Below are 21,520 nucleotides of genomic sequence, written 5' to 3'. Positions count from 1 at the left end.
TGCTGTGTTACTGTGGAAATATTTTTTATCTCAGTGGTATTCGTTTCTTGAGAGGGTGTTATCATAGATGTGATGGTTGGGAGTACAGTTGGACTCTGTGTCTCAGATGTTAGTTTGGCAAAACTACTAGTCTCTTGTGTAATCACAGAGGTAGAGGCACTTTCAGATGTTGGATGAGCAGAAGCAGATTGCTCTGTAACTGTTGACATATTTGTTATTTCAGTGGTATTGTTTTCTTGAGAGGATGTTATCATAGATGTGAAGGTTGGGAGTACAGTTGCACTCTGTGTCTCAGATGTTAGTTTGGTAAAACTACTAGTCTCTTCTGTAATAATCTCAGAGGTGGAGGCACTTTCAGATGCTGGATGTGCAGAAGCAGGATGCTGGGTTACTGTTGAAAAATGTGTACTTTCAGTGATATTAATTTCTTGAGAGGGTGTTGTCTCTGATGAGCTGGTTGGTAGCTCTGTAGTACTGTGTTTCTCAGAAGTTAATGATGTAGCACTACTAGTCTCTTGTGTCATAATCTCAGAGGTTGAGGCACTTTCAGGTGTTGGATGTGCAGAAGCAGATTGCTGTGTAACTGTTGAAATATTTGTTATCTCAGCGGTATTCGTTTCTTGAGAGGGTGTTATCATAGATGGGATGGTTGGGAGTACAGTTGCACTCTGTGTCTCAGATGTTAGTTTGGCAAAACTACTAGTCTCTTGTGTAATAATCTCAGAGGTGGAGGCACTTTCAGATGTTTGTTGTGCAGAAGCAGGATGCTGTGTTATTGTTAAAAAATTAGTTGTTTTAGTGATATTAATTTCTTCAGAGGGTTTTGTCTCTGAGGAGATGGTCACTAGCTCTTTAGTACTTTGTGTCTCAGAAGTTATTGTGGTAACACTACTAGTCTCAGAGGTGGAGGCACTTTCAGATGCTGGATGTGCAGAAGCAGGATGCTGTGTTACTGTTGAAAAATGTATACTTTCAGTGATATTAATTTCTTGAGAGAGTGTTGTCTCTGATGAGATGGTTGGTAGCTCTGTAGTACTATGTGTCTCAGAAGATATTGTGGTAACACTACTAGTCTCTTGTGTCATAATCTCAGAGGTAGAGGCACTTTCAGATGTTGGTTGTGCAGAAGGAGATTGCTGTGTAACTGTTGATATATTTGTTATTTCAGTTGTATTGATTTCTTGAGAGGGTGTTATCATAGATGTGAGGGTTGGGAGTACAGTTGCACTCTGTGTCTCAGATGTTAGTTTGGTAACTCTACTAGTCTCTTGTGTAATAATCTCAGAGGTAGAGGCACTTTCAGATGTTGGATGTGCAGAAGCAGATTGCTGTGTTACTGTGGAAATATTTCTTATTTCAGCGGTATTGGTTTCTTGAAAGGGTGTTACCGTAGATGTGATTGTTGGGAGTACAGTTGCACTTTGTGTCCCAGATGTTAGTTTGGAAAAACTACTAGTCTCTTGTATAATCACAGAGGTAGAGGCACTTTCAGATGTTGGATGGGCAGAAGCAGATTGCTCTGTAACTGTTGACATATTTGTTATTTCAGTGGTATTGTTTTCTTGAGAGGATGTTATCATAGATGTGATGGTTGGGAGTACAGTTGCACTCTGTGTCTCAGATGTTAGTTTGGTAAAACTACTAGTCTCTTCTGTAATAATCTCAGAGGTGGAGGCACTTTCAGATGCTGGATGTGCAGAAGCAGGATGCTGGGTTACTGTTGAAAAATGTGTACTTTCAGTGATATTAATTTCTTGAGAGAGTGTTGTCTCTGATGAGATGGTTGGTAGCTCTGTAGTACTCTGTGTCTCAGAAGATATTGTGGTAACACTACTAGTCTCTTGTGTCATAATCTCAGAGGTAGAGGCACTTTCAGATGTTGGATGTGCAGAAGCAGATTGCTGTGTAACTGTTGAAATATTTGTTATTTCAGTGGTATTGATTTCTTGAGAGGGTGTTATCATAGATGTGAGGGTTGGGAGTACAGTTGCACTCTGTGTCTCAGATGTTAGTTTGGTAACCCTACTAGTCTCTTGTGTCACAATCTCAGAGGTAGAGGCACTTTCAGATGTTGGATGTGTAGAAGCAGGATGTTGTGTTACTGTTGACAACTGTGTTGTTTCAGTGATATTAATTTCTTGAGAGGGTGTTGTCTCTGATGAGCTGGTTGGTAGCTCTGTAGTACTGTGTTTCTCAGAAGTTAATGATGTAGCACTACTAGTCTCTTGTGTCATAATCTCAGAGGTAGAGGCACTTTCAGGTGTTGGATGTGCAGAAGCAGATTGCTGTGTAACTGTTGAAATATTTGTTATTTCAGTGGTATTGATTTCTTGAGAGGGTGTTACCATAGATGTGAGGGTTGGGAGTACAGTTGCACTCTGTGTCTCAGATGTTAGTTTGGTAAAACTGCTAGTCTCTTGTGTAATAAACTCAGAGGTAGAGGCACTTTCAGATGTTGGATGTGTAGAAGCAGGATGTTGTGTTACTGTTGACAACTGTGTTGTTTCAGTGATATTAATTTCCTGAGAGGGTGTTGTCTCTGATGAGCTGGTTGGTAGCTCTGTAGTACTGTGTTTCTCAGAAGTTAATGATGTAGCACTACTAGTCTCTTGTGTCATAATCTCAGAGGTTGAGGCACTTTCAGGTGTTGGATGTGCAGAAGCAGATTGCTGTGTAACTGTTGAAATATTTTTTATCTCAGCGGTATTGGTTTCTTGAGAGGGTGTTATCATAGATGTGATGGTTGGGAGTACAGATGGACTCTGTGTCTCAGATGTTAGTTTGGCAAAACTACTAGTCTCTTGTGTAATAATCTCAGAGGTGGAGGCACTTTCAGATGTTTGTTGTGCAGAAGCAGGGTGCTGTGTTATTGTTAAAAAATTAGTTGTTTCAGTGATATTAATTTCTTCAGAGGGTTTTGTCTCTGAGGAGATGGTCACTAGCTCTTTAGTACTTTGTGTCTCAGAAGTTATTGTGGTAACACTACTAGTCTCAGAGGTGGAGGCACTTTCAGATGTTAGATGTGCAGAAGCAGGATGCTGTGTTACTGTTGAAAAATGTATACTTTCAGTGATATTAATTTCTTGAGAGAGTGTTGTCTCTGATGAGATGGTTGGTAGCTCTGTAGTACTATGTGTCTCAGAAGATATTGTGGTAACACTACTAGTCTCTTGTGTCATAATCTCAGAGGTAGAGGCACTTTCAGATGTTGGTTGTGCAGAAGGAGATTGCTGTGTAACTGTTGATATATTTGTTATTTCAGTGGTATTGATTTCTTGAGAGGGTGTTATCATAGATGTGAGGGTTGGGAGTACAGTTGCACTCTGTGTCTCAGATGTTAGTTTGGTAACTCTACTAGTCTCTTGTGTAATAATCTCAGAGGTAGAGGCACTTTCAGATGTTGGATGTGCAGAAGCAGATTGCTGTGTTACTGTGGAAATATTTCTTATTTCAGCGGTATTGGTTTCTTGAAAGGGTGTTACCGTAGATGTGATTGTTGGGAGTACAGTTGCACTTTGTGTCCCAGATGTTAGTTTGGAAAAACTACTAGTCTCTTGTGTAATCACAGAGGTAGAGGCACTTTCAGATGTTGGATGGGCAGAAGCAGATTGCTCTGTAACTGTTGACATATTTGTTATTTCAGTGGTATTGTTTTCTTGAGAGGATGTTATCATAGATGTGATGGTTGGGAGTACAGTTGCACTCTGTGTCTCAGATGTTAGTTTGGTAAAACTACTAGTCTCTTGTGTAATAATCTCAGAGGTGGAGGCACTTTCAGATGCTGGATGTGCAGAAGCAGGATGCTGGGTTACTGTTGAAAAATGTGTACTTTCAGTGATATTAATTTCTTGAGAGGGTGTTGTCTCTGATGAGATGGTTGGTAGCTCTGTAGTACTCTGTGTCTCAGAAGATATTGTGGTAACACTACTAATCTCTTGTGTCACAATCTCAGAGGTAGAGGCACTTTCAGATGTTGGATGTGTAGAAGCAGGATGTTGTGTTACTGTTGACAACTGTGTTGTTTCAGTGATATTAATTTCTTGAGAGGGTGTTGTCTCTGATGAGCTGGTTGGTATCTCTGTAGTACTCTGTGTCTCAGAAGATATTGTGGTAACACTACTAGTCTCTTGTGTCACAATCTCAGAGGTAGAGGCACTTTCAGATGTTGGATGTGCAGAAGCAGATTGCTGTGTTACTGTTGAAATATTTGTTATTTCAGTGGTATTGTTTTCTTGAGAGGGTGTTATCATAGATGTGAGGGTTGGGAGTACAGTTGCACTTTGTGTCCCAGATGTTAGTTTGGAAAAACTACTAGTCTCTTGTGTAATCACTGAGGTAGAGGCACTTTCAGATGTTGGATGGGCAGAAGCAGATTGCTCTGTAACTGTTGAAATATTTGTTATTTCAGTGGTATTGTTTTCTTGAGAGGGTGTTATCATAGATGTGAGGGTTGGGAGTACAGTTGCACTTTGTGTCCCAGATGTTAGTTTGGAAAAACTACTAGTCTCTTGTGTAATCACTGAGGTAGAGGCACTTTCAGATGTTGGATGGGCAGAAGCAGATTGCTCTGTAACTGTTGACATATTTGTTATTTCAGTGGTATTGTTTTCTTGAGAGGGTGTTATCATAGATGTGAGGGTTGGGAGTACAGTTGCACTCTGTGTCTCAGATGTTAGTTTGGTAACTCTACTAGTCTCTTGTGTAATAATCTCAGAGGTAGAGGCACTTTCAGATGTTGGATGTGCAGAAGCAGATTGCTGTGTTACTGTGGAAATATTTTTTATCTCAGTGGTATTCGTTTCTTGAGAGGGTGTTATCATAGATGTGATTGTTGGGAGTACAGTTGGACTCTGTGTCTCAGATGTTAGTTTGGCAAAACTACTAGTCTCTTGTGTAATCACAGAGGTAGAGGCACTTTCAGATGTTGGATGAGCAGAAGCAGATTGCTCTGTAACTGTTGACATATTTGTTATTTCAGTGGTATTGTTTTCTTGAGAGGATGTTATCATAGATGTGAAGGTTGGGAGTACAGTTGCACTCTGTGTCTCAGATGTTAGTTTGGTAAAACTACTAGTCTCTTCTGTAATAATCTCAGAGGTGGAGGCACTTTCAGATGCTGGATGTGCAGAAGCAGGATGCTGGGTTACTGTTGAAAAATGTGTACTTTCAGTGATATTAATTTCTTGAGAGGGTGTTGTCTCTGATGAGCTGGTTGGTAGCTCTGTAGTACTGTGTTTCTCAGAAGTTAATGATGTAGCACTACTAGTCTCTTGTGTCATAATCTCAGAGGTTGAGGCACTTTCAGGTGTTGGATGTGCAGAAGCAGATTGCTGTGTAACTGTTGAAATATTTGTTATCTCAGCGGTATTCGTTTCTTGAGAGGGTGTTATCATAGATGGGATGGTTGGGAGTACAGTTGCACTCTGTGTCTCAGATGTTAGTTTGGCAAAACTACTAGTCTCTTGTGTAATAATCTCAGAGGTGGAGGCACTTTCAGATGTTTGTTGTGCAGAAGCAGGATGCTGTGTTATTGTTAAAAAATTAGTTGTTTTAGTGATATTAATTTCTTCAGAGGGTTTTGTCTCTGAGGAGATGGTCACTAGCTCTTTAGTACTTTGTGTCTCAGAAGTTATTGTGGTAACACTACTAGTCTCAGAGGTGGAGGCACTTTCAGCTGTTAGATGTGCAGAAGCAGGATGCTGTGTTACTGTTGAAAAATGTATACTTTCAGTGATATTAATTTCTTGAGAGAGTGTTGTCTCTGATGAGATGGTTGGTAGCTCTGTAGTACTATGTGTCTCAGAAGATATTGTGGTAACACTACTAGTCTCTTGTGTCATAATCTCAGAGGTAGAGGCACTTTCAGATGTTGGTTGTGCAGAAGGAGATTGCTGTGTAACTGTTGATATATTTGTTATTTCAGTTGTATTGATTTCTTGAGAGGGTGTTATCATAGATGTGAGGGTTGGGAGTACAGTTGCACTCTGTGTCTCAGATGTTAGTTTGGTAACTCTACTAGTCTCTTGTGTAATAATCTCAGAGGTAGAGGCACTTTCAGATGTTGGATGTGCAGAAGCAGATTGCTGTGTTACTGTGGAAATATTTCTTATTTCAGCGGTATTGGTTTCTTGAAAGGGTGTTACCGTAGATGTGATTGTTGGGAGTACAGTTGCACTTTGTGTCCCAGATGTTAGTTTGGAAAAACTACTAGTCTCTTGTATAATCACAGAGGTAGAGGCACTTTCAGATGTTGGATGGGCAGAAGCAGATTGCTCTGTAACTGTTGACATATTTGTTATTTCAGTGGTATTGTTTTCTTGAGAGGATGTTATCATAGATGTGATGGTTGGGAGTACAGTTGCACTCTGTGTCTCAGATGTTAGTTTGGTAAAACTACTAGTCTCTTCTGTAATAATCTCAGAGGTGGAGGCACTTTCAGATGCTGGATGTGCAGAAGCAGGATGCTGGGTTACTGTTGAAAAATGTGTACTTTCAGTGATATTAATTTCTTGAGAGGGTGTTGTCTCTGATGAGATGGTTGGTAGCTCTGTAGTACTCTGTGTCTCAGAAGATATTGTGGTAACACTACTAGTCTCTTGTGTCATAATCTCAGAGGTAGAGGCACTTTCAGATGTTGGATGTGCAGAAGCAGATTGCTGTGTAACTGTTGAAATATTTGTTATTTCAGTGGTATTGATTTCTTGAGAGGGTGTTATCATAGATGTGAGGGTTGGGAGTACAGTTGCACTCTGTGTCTCAGATGTTAGTTTGGTAACCCTACTAGTCTCTTGTGTCACAATCTCAGAGGTAGAGGCACTTTCAGATGTTGGATGTGTAGAAGCAGGATGTTGTGTTACTGTTGACAACTGTGTTGTTTCAGTGATATTAATTTCTTGAGAGGGTGTTGTCTCTGATGAGCTGGTTGGTAGCTCTGTAGTACTGTGTTTCTCAGAAGTTAATGATGTAGCACTACTAGTCTCTTGTGTCATAATCTCAGAGGTAGAGGCACTTTCAGGTGTTGGATGTGCAGAAGCAGATTGCTGTGTAACTGTTGAAATATTTGTTATTTCAGTGGTATTGATTTCTTGAGAGGGTGTTATCATAGATGTGATGGTTGGGAGTACAGATGGACTCTGTGTCTCAGATGTTAGTTTGGCAAAACTACTAGTCTCTTGTGTAATAATCTCAGAGGTGGAGGCACTTTCAGATGTTTGTTGTGCAGAAGCAGGATGCTGTGTTATTGTTAAAAAATTAGTTGTTTCAGTGATATTAATTTCTTCAGAGGGTTTTGTCTCTGAGGAGATGGTCACTAGCTCTTTAGTACTTTGTGTCTCAGAAGTTATTGTGGTAACACTACTAGTCTCAGAGGTGGAGGCACTTTCAGATGTTAGATGTGCAGAAGCAGGATGCTGTGTTACTGTTGAAAAATGTATACTTTCAGTGATATTAATTTCTTGAGAGAGTGTTGTCTCTGATGAGATGGTTGGTAGCTCTGTAGTACTATGTGTCTCAGAAGATATTGTGGTAACACTACTAGTCTCTTGTGTCATAATCTCAGAGGTAGAGGCACTTTCAGATGTTGGTTGTGCAGAAGGAGATTGCTGTGTAACTGTTGATATATTTGTTATTTCAGTGGTATTGATTTCTTGAGAGGGTGTTATCATAGATGTGAGGGTTGGGAGTACAGTTGCACTCTGTGTCTCAGATGTTAGTTTGGTAACTCTACTAGTCTCTTGTGTAATAATCTCAGAGGTAGAGGCACTTTCAGATGTTGGATGTGCAGAAGCAGATTGCTGTGTTACTGTGGAAATATTTCTTATTTCAGCGGTATTGGTTTCTTGAAAGGGTGTTACCGTAGATGTGATTGTTGGGAGTACAGTTGCACTTTGTGTCCCAAATGTTAGTTTGGAAAAACTACTAGTCTCTTGTGTAATCACAGAGGTAGAGGCACTTTCAGATGTTGGATGGGCAGAAGCAGATTGCTCTGTAACTGTTGACATATTTGTTATTTCAGTGGTATTGTTTTCTTGAGAGGATGTTATCATAGATGTGATGGTTGGGAGTACAGTTGCACTCTGTGTCTCAGATGTTAGTTTGGTAAAACTACTAGTCTCTTCTGTAATAATCTCAGAGGTGGAGGCACTTTCAGATGCTGGATGTGCAGAAGCAGGATGCTGGGTTACTGTTGAAAAATGTGTACTTTCAGTGATATTAATTTCTTGAGAGGGTGTTGTCTCTGATGAGATGGTTGGTAGCTCTGTAGTACTCTGTGTCTCAGAAGATATTGTGGTAACACTACTAATCTCTTGTGTCACAATCTCAGAGGTAGAGGCACTTTCAGATGTTGGATGTGTAGAAGCAGGATGTTGTGTTACTGTTGACAACTGTGTTGTTTCAGTGATATTAATTTCTTGAGAGGGTGTTGTCTCTGATGAGCTGGTTGGTAGCTCTGTAGTACTGTGTTTCTCAGAAGTTAATGATGTAGCACTACTAGTCTCTTGTGTCATAATCTCAGAGGTAGAGGCACTTTCAGATGTTGGTTGTGCAGAAGGAGATTGCTGTGTAACTGTTGATATATTTGTTATTTCAGTGGTATTGATTTCTTGAGAGGGTGTTATCATAGATGTGAGGGTTGGGAGTACAGTTGCACTCTGTGTCTCAGATGTTAGTTTGGTAAAACTGCTAGTCTCTTGTGTAATAAACTCAGAGGTAGAGGCACTTTCAGATGTTGGATGTGTAGAAGCAGGATGTTGTGTTACTGTTGACAACTGTGTTGTTTCAGTGATATTAATTTCCTGAGAGGGTGTTGTCTCTGATGAGCTGGTTGGTAGCTCTGTAGTACTGTGTTTCTCAGAAGTTAATGATGTAGCACTACTAGTCTCTTGTGTCATAATCTCAGAGGTTGAGGCACTTTCAGGTGTTGGATGTGCAGAAGCAGATTGCTGTGTAACTGTTGAAATATTTTTTATCTCAGCGGTATTCGTTTCTTGAGAGGGTGTTATCATAGATGTGATGGTTGGGAGTACAGATGGACTCTGTGTCTCAGATGTTAGTTTGGCAAAACTACTAGTCTCTTGTGTAATAATCTCAGAGGTGGAGGCACTTTCAGATGTTTGTTGTGCAGAAGCAGGATGCTGTGTTATTGTTAAAACATTAGTTGTTTCAGTGATATTAATTTCTTCAGAGGGTTTTGTCTCTGAGGAGATGGTCACTAGCTCTTTAGTACTTTGTGTCTCAGAAGTTATTGTGGTAACACTACTAGTCTCAGAGGTGGAGGCACTTTCAGCTGTTAGATGTGCAGAAGCAGGATGCTGTGTTACTGTTGAAAAATGTATACTTTCAGTGATATTAATTTCTTGAGAGAGTGTTGTCTCTGATGAGATGGTTGGTAGCTCTGTAGTACTATGTGTCTCAGAAGATATTGTGGTAACACTACTAGTCTCTTGTGTCATAATCTCAGAGGTAGAGGCACTTTCAGATGTTGGTTGTGCAGAAGGAGATTGCTGTGTAACTGTTGATATATTTGTTATTTCAGTGGTATTGATTTCTTGAGAGGGTGTTATCATAGATGTGAGGGTTGGGAGTACAGTTGCACTCTGTGTCTCAGATGTTAGTTTGGTAACTCTACTAGTCTCTTGTGTAATAATCTCAGAGATAGAGGCACTTTCAGATGTTGGATGTGCAGAAGCAGATTGCTGTGTTACTGTGGAAATATTTTTTATTTCAGCGGTATTGGTTTCTTGAAAGGGTGTTACCGTAGATGTGATTGTTGGGAGTACAGTTGCACTTTGTGTCCCAGATGTTAGTTTGGAAAAACTACTAGTCTCTTGTGTAATCACAGAGGTAGAGGCACTTTCAGATGTTGGATGGGCAGAAGCAGATTGCTCTGTAACTGTTGACATATTTGTTATTTCAGTGGTATTGTTTTCTTGAGAGGATGTTATCATAGATGTGATGGTTGGGAGTACAGTTGCACTCTGTGTCTCAGATGTTAGTTTGGTAAAACTACTAGTCTCTTCTGTAATAATCTCAGAGGTGGAGGCACTTTCAGATGCTGGATGTGCAGAAGCAGGATGCTGGGTTACTGTTGAAAAATGTGTACTTTCAGTGATATTAATTTCTTGAGAGGGTGTTGTCTCTGATGAGATGGTTGGTAGCTCTGTAGTACTCTGTGTCTCAGAAGATATTGTGGTAACACTACTAGTCTCTTGTCTAATAATCTCAGAGGTAGAGGCACTTTCAGATGTTGGTTGTGCAGAAGCAGATTGCTGTGTAACTGTTGAAATATTTGTTATTTCAGTGGTATTGTTTTCTTGAGAGGATGTTATCATAGATGTGATGGTTGGGAGTACAGTTGCACTCTGTGTCTCAGATGTTAGTTTGGTAAAACTACTAGTCTCTTCTGTAATAATCTCAGAGGTGGAGGCACTTTCAGATGCTGGATGTGCAGAAGCAGGATGCTGGGTTACTGTTGAAAAATGTGTACTTTCAGTGATATTAATTTCTTGAGAGGGTGTTGTCTCTGATGAGATGGTTGGTAGCTCTGTAGTACTCTGTGTCTCAGAAGATATTGTGGTAACACTACTAGTCTCTTGTGTCATAATCTCAGAGGTAGAGGCACTTTCAGATGTTAGATGTGCAGAAGCAGGATGCTGTGTTACTGTTGACAACTGTGTTGTTTCAGTGATATTAATTTCTTGAGAGGGTGTTGTCTCTGATGAGCTGGTTGGTAGCTCTGTAGTACTGTGTTTCTCAGAAGTTAATGATGTAGCACTACTAGTCTCTTGTGTCATAATCTCAGAGGTAGAGGCACTTTCAGGTGTTGGATGTGCAGAAGCAGATTGCTGTGTAACTGTTGAAATATTTGTTATTTCAGTGGTATTGATTTCTTGAGAGGGTGTTACCATAGATGTGAGGGTTGGGAGTACAGTTGCACTCTGTGTCTCAGATGTTAGTTTGGTAACCCTACTAGTCTCTTGTGTCACAATCTCAGAGGTAGAGGCACTTTCAGATGTTGGATGTGTAGAAGCAGGATGTTGTGTTACTGTTGACAACTGTGTTGTTTCAGTGATATTAATTTCTTGAGAGGGTGTTGTCTCTGATGAGCTGGTTGGTAGCTCTGTAGTACTGTGTTTCTCAGAAGTTAATGATGTAGCACTACTAGTCTCTTGTGTCATAATCTCAGAGGTAGAGGCACTTTCAGGTGTTGGATGTGCAGAAGCAGATTGCTGTGTAACTGTTGAAATATTTGTTATTTCAGTGGTATTGATTTCTTGAGAGGGTGTTACCATAGATGTGAGGGTTGGGAGTACAGTTGCACTCTGTGTCTCAGATGTTAGTTTGGTAAAACTGCTAGTCTCTTGTGTAATAAACTCAGAGGTAGAGGCACTTTCAGATGTTGGATGTGTAGAAGCAGGATGTTGTGTTACTGTTGACAACTGTGTTGTTTCAGTGATATTAATTTCTTGAGAGGGTGTTGTCTCTGATGAGCTGGTTGGTAGCTCTGTAGTACTGTGTTTCTCAGAAGTTAATGATGTAGCACTACTAGTCTCTTGTGTCATAATCTCAGAGGTTGAGGCACTTTCAGGTGTTGGATGTGCAGAAGCAGATTGCTGTGTAACTGTTGAAATATTTTTTATCTCAGCGGTATTGGTTTCTTGAGAGGGTGTTATCATAGATGTGATGGTTGGGAGTACAGATGGACTCTGTGTCTCAGATGTTAGTTTGGCAAAACTACTAGTCTCTTGTGTAATAATCTCAGAGGTGGAGGCACTTTCAGATGTTTGTTGTGCAGAAGCAGGATGCTGTGTTATTGTTAAAAAATTAGTTGTTTCAGTGATATTAATTTCTTCAGAGGGTTTTGTCTCTGAGGAGATGGTCACTAGCTCTTTAGTACTTTGTGTCTCAGAAGTTATTGTGGTAACACTACTAGTCTCAGAGGTGGAGGCACTTTCAGATGTTAGATGTGCAGAAGCAGGATGCTGTGTTACTGTTGAAAAATGTATACTTTCAGTGATATTAATTTCTTGAGAGAGTGTTGTCTCTGATGAGATGGTTGGTAGCTCTGTAGTACTATGTGTCTCAGAAGATATTGTGGTAACACTACTAGTCTCTTGTGTCATAATCTCAGAGGTAGAGGCACTTTCAGATGTTGGTTGTGCAGAAGGAGATTGCTGTGTAACTGTTGATATATTTGTTATTTCAGTGGTATTGATTTCTTGAGAGGGTGTTATCATAGATGTGAGGGTTGGGAGTACAGTTGCACTCTGTGTCTCAGATGTTAGTTTGGTAACTCTACTAGTCTCTTGTGTAATAATCTCAGAGGTAGAGGCACTTTCAGATGTTGGATGTGCAGAAGCAGATTGCTGTGTTACTGTGGAAATATTTTTTATTTCAGCGGTATTGGTTTCTTGAAAGGGTGTTACCGTAGATGTGATTGTTGGGAGTACAGTTGCACTTTGTGTCCCAGATGTTAGTTTGGAAAAACTACTAGTCTCTTGTGTAATCACTGAGGTAGAGGCACTTTCAGATGTTGGATGGGCAGAAGCAGATTGCTCTGTAACTGTTGACATATTTGTTATTTCAGTGGTATTGTTTTCTTGAGAGGGTGTTATCATAGATGTGAGGGTTGGGAGTACAGTTGCACTCTGTGTCTCAGATGTTAGTTTGGTAACCCTACTAGTCTCTTCTGTAATAATCTCAGAGGTAGAGGCACTTTCAGATGTTGGATGTGCAGAAGCAGATTGCTGTGTTACTGTGGAAATATTTTTTATCTCAGTGGTATTCGTTTCTTGAGAGGGTGTTATCATAGATGTGATTGTTGGGAGTACAGTTGGACTCTGTGTCTCAGATGTTAGTTTGGCAAAACTACTAGTCTCTTGTGTAATCACAGAGGTAGAGGCACTTTCAGATGTTGGATGAGCAGAAGCAGATTGCTCTGTAACTGTTGACATATTTGTTATTTCAGTGGTATTGTTTTCTTGAGAGGATGTTATCATAGATGTGAAGGTTGGGAGTACAGTTGCACTCTGTGTCTCAGATGTTAGTTTGGTAAAACTACTAGTCTCTTCTGTAATAATCTCAGAGGTGGAGGCACTTTCAGATGCTGGATGTGCAGAAGCAGGATGCTGGGTTACTGTTGAAAAATGTGTACTTTCAGTGATATTAATTTCTTGAGAGGGTGTTGTCTCTGATGAGCTGGTTGGTAGCTCTGTAGTACTGTGTTTCTCAGAAGTTAATGATGTAGCACTACTAGTCTCTTGTGTCATAATCTCAGAGGTTGAGGCACTTTCAGGTGTTGGATGTGCAGAAGCAGATTGCTGTGTAACTGTTGAAATATTTGTTATCTCAGCGGTATTCGTTTCTTGAGAGGGTGTTATCATAGATGGGATGGTTGGGAGTACAGTTGCACTCTGTGTCTCAGATGTTAGTTTGGCAAAACTACTAGTCTCTTGTGTAATAATCTCAGAGGTGGAGGCACTTTCAGATGTTTGTTGTGCAGAAGCAGGATGCTGTGTTATTGTTAAAAAATTAGTTGTTTTAGTGATATTAATTTCTTCAGAGGGTTTTGTCTCTGAGGAGATGGTCACTAGCTCTTTAGTACTTTGTGTCTCAGAAGTTATTGTGGTAACACTACTAGTCTCAGAGGTGGAGGCACTTTCAGCTGTTAGATGTGCAGAAGCAGGATGCTGTGTTACTGTTGAAAAATGTATACTTTCAGTGATATTAATTTCTTGAGAGAGTGTTGTCTCTGATGAGATGGTTGGTAGCTCTGTAGTACTATGTGTCTCAGAAGATATTGTGGTAACACTACTAGTCTCTTGTGTCATAATCTCAGAGGTAGAGGCACTTTCAGATGTTGGTTGTGCAGAAGGAGATTGCTGTGTAACTGTTGATATATTTGTTATTTCAGTTGTATTGATTTCTTGAGAGGGTGTTATCATAGATGTGAGGGTTGGGAGTACAGTTGCACTCTGTGTCTCAGATGTTAGTTTGGTAACTCTACTAGTCTCTTGTGTAATAATCTCAGAGGTAGAGGCACTTTCAGATGTTGGATGTGCAGAAGCAGATTGCTGTGTTACTGTGGAAATATTTCTTATTTCAGCGGTATTGGTTTCTTGAAAGGGTGTTACCGTAGATGTGATTGTTGGGAGTACAGTTGCACTTTGTGTCCCAGATGTTAGTTTGGAAAAACTACTAGTCTCTTGTATAATCACAGAGGTAGAGGCACTTTCAGATGTTGGATGGGCAGAAGCAGATTGCTCTGTAACTGTTGACATATTTGTTATTTCAGTGGTATTGTTTTCTTGAGAGGATGTTATCATAGATGTGATGGTTGGGAGTAGAGTTGCACTCTGTGTCTCAGATGTTAGTTTGGTAAAACTACTAGTCTCTTCTGTAATAATCTCAGAGGTGGAGGCACTTTCAGATGCTGGATGTGCAGAAGCAGGATGCTGGGTTACTGTTGAAAAATGTGTACTTTCAGTGATATTAATTTCTTGAGAGGGTGTTGTCTCTGATGAGATGGTTGGTAGCTCTGTAGTACTCTGTGTCTCAGAAGATATTGTGGTAACACTACTAGTCTCTTGTGTCATAATCTCAGAGGTAGAGGCACTTTCAGATGTTGGATGTGCAGAAGCAGATTGCTGTGTAACTGTTGAAATATTTGTTATTTCAGTGGTATTGATTTCTTGAGAGGGTGTTATCATAGATGTGAGGGTTGGGAGTACAGTTGCACTCTGTGTCTCAGATGTTAGTTTGGTAACCCTACTAGTCTCTTGTGTCACAATCTCAGAGGTAGAGGCACTTTCAGATGTTGGATGTGTAGAAGCAGGATGTTGTGTTACTGTTGACAACTGTGTTGTTTCAGTGATATTAATTTCTTGAGAGGGTGTTGTCTCTGATGAGCTGGTTGGTAGCTCTGTAGTACTGTGTTTCTCAGAAGTTAATGATGTAGCACTACTAGTCTCTTGTGTCATAATCTCAGAGGTAGAGGCACTTTCAGGTGTTGGATGTGCAGAAGCAGATTGCTGTGTAACTGTTGAAATATTTGTTATTTCAGTGGTATTGATTTCTTGAGAGGGTGTTATCATAGATGTGATGGTTGGGAGTACAGATGGACTCTGTGTCTCAGATGTTAGTTTGGCAAAACTACTAGTCTCTTGTGTAATAATCTCAGAGGTGGAGGCACTTTCAGATGTTTGTTGTGCAGAAGCAGGATGCTGTGTTATTGTTAAAAAATTAGTTGTTTCAGTGATATTAATTTCTTCAGAGGGTTTTGTCTCTGAGGAGATGGTCACTAGCTCTTTAGTACTTTGTGTCTCAGAAGTTATTGTGGTAACACTACTAGTCTCAGAGGTGGAGGCACTTTCAGATGTTAGATGTGCAGAAGCAGGATGCTGTGTTACTGTTGAAAAATGTATACTTTCAGTGATATTAATTTCTTGAGAGAGTGTTGTCTCTGATGAGATGGTTGGTAGCTCTGTAGTACTATGTGTCTCAGAAGATATTGTGGTAACACTACTAGTCTCTTGTGTCATAATCTCAGAGGTAGAGGCACTTTCAGATGTTGGTTGTGCAGAAGGAGATTGCTGTGTAACTGTTGATATATTTGTTATTTCAGTGGTATTGATTTCTTGAGAGGGTGTTATCATAGATGTGAGGGTTGGGAGTACAGTTGCACTCTGTGTCTCAGATGTTAGTTTGGTAACTCTACTAGTCTCTTGTGTAATAATCTCAGAGGTAGAGGCACTTTCAGATGTTGGATGTGCAGAAGCAGATTGCTGTGTTACTGTGGAAATATTTCTTATTTCAGCGGTATTGGTTTCTTGAAAGGGTGTTACCGTAGATGTGATTGTTGGGAGTACAGTTGCACTTTGTGTCCCAGATGTTAGTTTGGAAAAACTACTAGTCTCTTGTGTAATCACAGAGGTAGAGGCACTTTCAGATGCTGGATGGGCAGAAGCAGATTGCTCTGTAACTGTTGACATATTTGTTATTTCAGTGGTATTGTTTTCTTGAGAGGATGTTATCATAGATGTGATGGTTGGGAGTACAGTTGCACTCTGTGTCTCAGATGTTAGTTTGGTAAAACTACTAGTCTCTTCTGTAATAATCTCAGAGGTGGAGGCACTTTCAGATGCTGGATGTGCAGAAGCAGGATGCTGGGTTACTGTTGAAAAATGTGTACTTTCAGTGATATTAATTTCTTGAGAGGGTGTTGTCTCTGATGAGATGGTTGGTAGCTCTGTAGTACTCTGTGTCTCAGAAGATATTGTGGTAACACTACTAATCTCTTGTGTCACAATCTCAGAGGTAGAGGCACTTTCAGATGTTGGATGTGTAGAAGCAGGATGTTGTGTTACTGTTGACAACTGTGTTGTTTCAGTGATATTAATTTCTTGAGAGGGTGTTGTCTCTGATGAGCTGGTTGGTAGCTCTGTAGTACTGTGTTTCTCAGAAGTTAATGATGTAGCACTACTAGTCTCTTGTGTCATAATCTCAGAGGTAGAGGCACTTTCAGATGTTGGTTGTGCAGAAGGAGATTGCTGTGTAACTGTTGATATATTTGTTATTTCAGTGGTATTGATTTCTTGAGAGGGTGTTATCATAGATGTGAGGGTTGGGAGTACAGTTGCACTCTGTGTCTCAGATGTTAGTTTGGTAAAACTGCTAGTCTCTTGTGTAATAAACTCAGAGGTAGAGGCACTTTCAGATGTTGGATGTGTAGAAGCAGGATGTTGTGTTACTGTTGACAACTGTGTTGTTTCAGTGATATTAATTTCCTGAGAGGGTGTTGTCTCTGATGAGCTGGTTGGTAGCTCTGTAGTACTGTGTTTCTCAGAAGTTAATGATGTAGCACTACTAGTCTCTTGTGTCATAATCTCAGAGGTTGAGGCACTTTCAGGTGTTGGATGTGCAGAAGCAGATTGCTGTGTAACTGTTGAAATATTTTTTATCTCAGCGGTATTCGTTTCTTGAGAGGGTGTTATCATAGATGTGATGGTTGGGAGTACAGATGGACTCTGTGTCTCAGATGTTAGTTTGGCAAAACTACTAGTCTCTTGTGTAATAATCTCAGAGGTGGAGGCACTTTCAGATGTTTGTTGTGCAGAAGCAGGATGCTGTGTTATTGTTAAAACATTAGTTGTTTCAGTGATATTAATTTCTTCAGAGGGTTTTGTCTCTGAGGAGATGGTCACTAGCTCTTTAGTACTTTGTGTCTCAGAAGTTATTGTGGTAACACTACTAGTCTCAGAGGTGGAGGCACTTTCAGCTGTTAGATGTGCAGAAGCAGGATGCTGTGTTACTGTTGAAAAATGTATACTTTCAGTGATATTAATTTCTTGAGAGAGTGTTGTCTCTGATGAGATGGTTGGTAGCTCTGTAGTACTATGTGTCTCAGAAGATATTGTGGTAACACTACTAGTCTCTTGTGTCATAATCTCAGAGGTAGAGGCACTTTCAGATGTTGGTTGTGCAGAAGGAGATTGCTGTGTAACTGTTGATATATTTGTTATTTCAGTGGTATTGATTTCTTGAGAGGGTGTTATCATAGATGTGAGGGTTGGGAGTACAGTTGCACTCTGTGTCTCAGATGTTAGTTTGGTAACTCTACTAGTCTCTTGTGTAATAATCTCAGAGATAGAGGCACTTTCAGATGTTGGATGTGCAGAAGCAGATTGCTGTGTTACTGTGGAAATATTTTTTATTTCAGCGGTATTGGTTTCTTGAAAGGGTGTTACCGTAGATGTGATTGTTGGGAGTACAGTTGCACTTTGTGTCCCAGATGTTAGTTTGGAAAAACTACTAGTCTCTTGTGTAATCACAGAGGTAGAGGCACTTTCAGATGTTGGATGGGCAGAAGCAGATTGCTCTGTAACTGTTGACATATTTGTTATTTCAGTGGTATTGTTTTCTTGAGAGGATGTTATCATAGATGTGATGGTTGGGAGTACAGTTGCACTCTGTGTCTCAGATGTTAGTTTGGTAAAACTACTAGTCTCTTCTGTAATAATCTCAGAGGTGGAGGCACTTTCAGATGCTGGATGTGCAGAAGCAGGATGCTGGGTTACTGTTGAAAAATGTGTACTTTCAGTGATATTAATTTCTTGAGAGGGTGTTGTCTCTGATGAGATGGTTGGTAGCTCTGTAGTACTCTGTGTCTCAGAAGATATTGTGGTAACACTACTAGTCTCTTGTCTAATAATCTCAGAGGTAGAGGCACTTTCAGATGTTAGATGTGCAGAAGCAGGATGCTGTGTTACTGTTGAAAAATGTATACTTTCAGTGATATTAATTTCTTGAGAGAGTGTTGTCTCTGATGAGATGGTTGGTAGCTCTGTAGTACTATGTGTCTCAGAAGATATTGTGGTAACACTACTAGTCTCTTGTGTCATAATCTCAGAGGTAGAGGCACTTTCAGATGTTGGTTGTGCAGAAGGAGATTGCTGTGTAACTGTTGATATATTTGTTATTTCAGTGGTATTGATTTCTTGAGAGGGTGTTATCATAGATGTGAGGGTTGGGAGTACAGTTGCACTCTGTGTCTCAGATGTTAGTTTGGTAACTCTACTAGTCTCTTGTGTAATAATCTCAGAGGTAGAGGCACTTTCAGATGTTGGATGTGCAGAAGCAGATTGCTGTGTTACTGTGGAAATATTTCTTATTTCAGCGGTATTGGTTTCTTGAAAGGGTGTTACCGTAGATGTGATTGTTGGGAGTACAGTTGCACTTTGTGTCCCAGATGTTAGTTTGGAAAAACTACTAGTCTCTTGTGTAATCACAGAGGTAGAGGCACTTTCAGATGTTGGATGGGCAGAAGCAGATTGCTCTGTAACTGTTGACATATTTGTTATTTCAGTGGTATTGTTTTCTTGAGAGGATGTTATCATAGATGTGATGGTTGGGAGTAGAGTTGCACTCTGTGTCTCAGATGTTAGTTTGGTAAAACTACTAGTCTCTTCTGTAATAATCTCAGAGGTGGAGGCACTTTCAGATGCTGGATGTGCAGAAGCAGGATGCTGGGTTACTGTTGAAAAATGTGTACTTTCAGTGATATTAATTTCTTGAGAGGGTGTTGTCTCTGATGAGATGGTTGGTAGCTCTGTAGTACTCTGTGTCTCAGAAGATATTGTGGTAACACTACTAGTCTCTTGTGTCATAATATCAGAGGTAGAGGCACTTTCAGATGTTGGATGTGCAACAGCAGATTGCTGTGTAACTGTTGACATATTTGTTATTTCAGTGGTATTGGTTTCTTGAGAGGGTGTTATCATAGATGTGAGGGTTGGGAGTACAGTTGGACTCTGTGTCTCATATGTTAGTTTGGTAACTCTACTAGTCTCTTGTGTAATAATCTCAGAGGTGGAGGCACTTTCAGATGTTGGTTGTGCAGAAGCAGGATGCTGTGTTATTGTGGAAATATTTGTTATTTCAGTGGTATTGATTTCTTGAGAGAGTGTTGTCTCTGATGAGATGGTTGGTAGCTCTGTAGTACTCTGTGTCTCAGAAGATATTGTGGTAACACTACTAGTCTCTTGTGTCATAATCACAGAGGTAGAGGCACTTTCAGATGTTGGATGTGCAGAAGCAGATTGCTGTGTAAATGTTGAAATATTTATTTTAGCTGTATTGGTTTCTTGAGAGGGTGTTATCATAGATGTGATGGTTGGGAGATCAGTTGCACTCTGTGTCTCAGATGTTAGTTTGGCAACCCTACTAGTCTCTTTTGTCATAATTTCAGACGTAGAGGCACTTTCAGATGTTGGATGTGCAGAAGCAGATTGCTGTGTTACTGTTGAAAACCGTGTTGTTTCAGTGATATTAATTTCTTGAGAGGGTGTTGTCTCTGAGAAGATGGTTGGTAGCTCTGTAGTACTTTGTGTCTCAGAAGTTATTGTTGTAATGCTACTAGTCTCTTGTGTCATAATCTCAGAGGTGGAGGCACTTTCAGATGTGGGATGTGCAGAAGCAGATTGCTGTGTCACTGTTGGAAAAATTGTTCTTTCAGTGATATTAATTTCTTGAGAGGGTGTTATCTCTGATGACATGGATGGTAACTCTGTAGTACTTTGTGTCTCAGACGTTACTGTAGCGACACTTATTTTCTCTTGTGTAATAGTCTCAGAGGTGGAGGCACTTTCAGGTGTTGGATGTGCAGAAGCAGATTTCAGTGTAACTGTTGAAATTTTTGTTATTTCAGTGGGTTTAGTTTCTTCAGATGGTGTTGTCTCTGATGAGATGGTTGGTAGCTCTGTAGTACGTTGTGTCTCAGATGTTAATGTGTTAACACTACTAGTCTCTTGTGTAATCTCAGAGGTAGAGGCACTTTCAAATGTTGGATTTGCAGAACCAGATTGCTGTGTAGGTGTTGAAATATTTGTTGTTTGAGTTGCATTACTTTCTTCAGAGGGTGTTGTTTTTGATGGGATGATTGGTATTTCCATAGTACTTTGTGTCTCGGAAGTATATATGGTAACACTACTAGCTCCTCTTGAAGTTATTGTTGTTGACGTAAATGATGATACTGATAGGTTTGGATGTGTTGAAGTGAAGAGAGGCTTTGCAGATAATGTGCTTATTTCTTCATTGATGGTAGAAGAGAGCATGCCTGTATTCATCTCAGCGGTGGAGGCTCTTTCAGATTCTAGTTCGGTAGTAGCTGTTTTTTGTGTTTCTGTAGAATAGTTTGATGTATGGGTAGTACTGATCTCTGGACCCAGTGATGTTTCAAATGACTCTGTTAATGTTGTTGACAAATTTTCAATCCCTGTTGTGGTGACTGTTGTTGTAGTAATTACACTTTCACATCTCGGCCCCATGTACGAGTTGTTACATCTGCGGTATTAAAGGATAAAGTCAATTTCAGGTTTCAGTTACACATTGTATTTTATAGTGCATTTTCACCATATACTAATGTTCATAGAACCCCAGTGCTCTATTTTTAAGCAGTAAATCACCAGAAGTATTATTGAGATTTAAATTTATCGGTGTTCAAATATGAACCACTTCAAGGTGACTAAAGGGCCCTACACACTGGGCGATTACACTGAAAGATGTGAACGATCTCATTCATTAAGGAACGAGATATCGCTTATATCTTTCAGTGTGTAGGCACCAACGATGAAGAATGCGCGGCCCCGCGCTCGTTCATCGTTGGTGCCGGCTTGTTTATGCCTGCAAGCCAATATGGACAATATCGTCCATATTACAATGCAGGGCTATGGGGCCAGGTGACGGAGGAATGAAGAAACTTCACTTTCCCTGTCACCCCCCCACCGTCGGGTTTTCCGTCGGCCGTATGAGCTATCGAGCACCTCGGCGGCCAATCGGCTAGTGTGTTGGGCCCTTAAGGATTAAGGTGCAAGGAGGAGGGAGGTATAAGTAGCCCAACATGCTTGAGAATGATTAAACTAATTACCCTGCTGTAATCCAACTGCCCCTATAGGGGTCTCTATCTTGCCCAATGATATGGAGAAATTGTAGAAATGTGCCATTATTTCTTTGATACAATTAAGAC

General features: G+C 40.2%; 1 protein-coding gene across 1 annotated transcript in view; it reads right to left on the bottom strand.

The window, feature by feature from the left end:
- The window catches only part of LOC134965332 (mucin-3B-like), a 65,506-nt gene that overhangs the window by 83 nt on the left and 43,903 nt on the right, over positions 1–21,520 (bottom strand). Inside the window, exon 9 of the mRNA XM_063941804.1 lies at positions 12–20,838. Coding sequence (XP_063797874.1) covers positions 12–20,838 — 20,827 coding nt within the window. The remainder of the gene's footprint in view (positions 1–11; positions 20,839–21,520) is intronic.

Source organism: Pseudophryne corroboree, chromosome 10, assembly GCF_028390025.1.
Source record: "Pseudophryne corroboree isolate aPseCor3 chromosome 10, aPseCor3.hap2, whole genome shotgun sequence".
Lineage (NCBI taxonomy): Eukaryota > Metazoa > Chordata > Amphibia > Anura > Myobatrachidae > Pseudophryne > Pseudophryne corroboree.
Note: the sequence above shows the minus strand (reverse complement) of the source record. Positions and strands in the feature narration are given on the sequence as shown.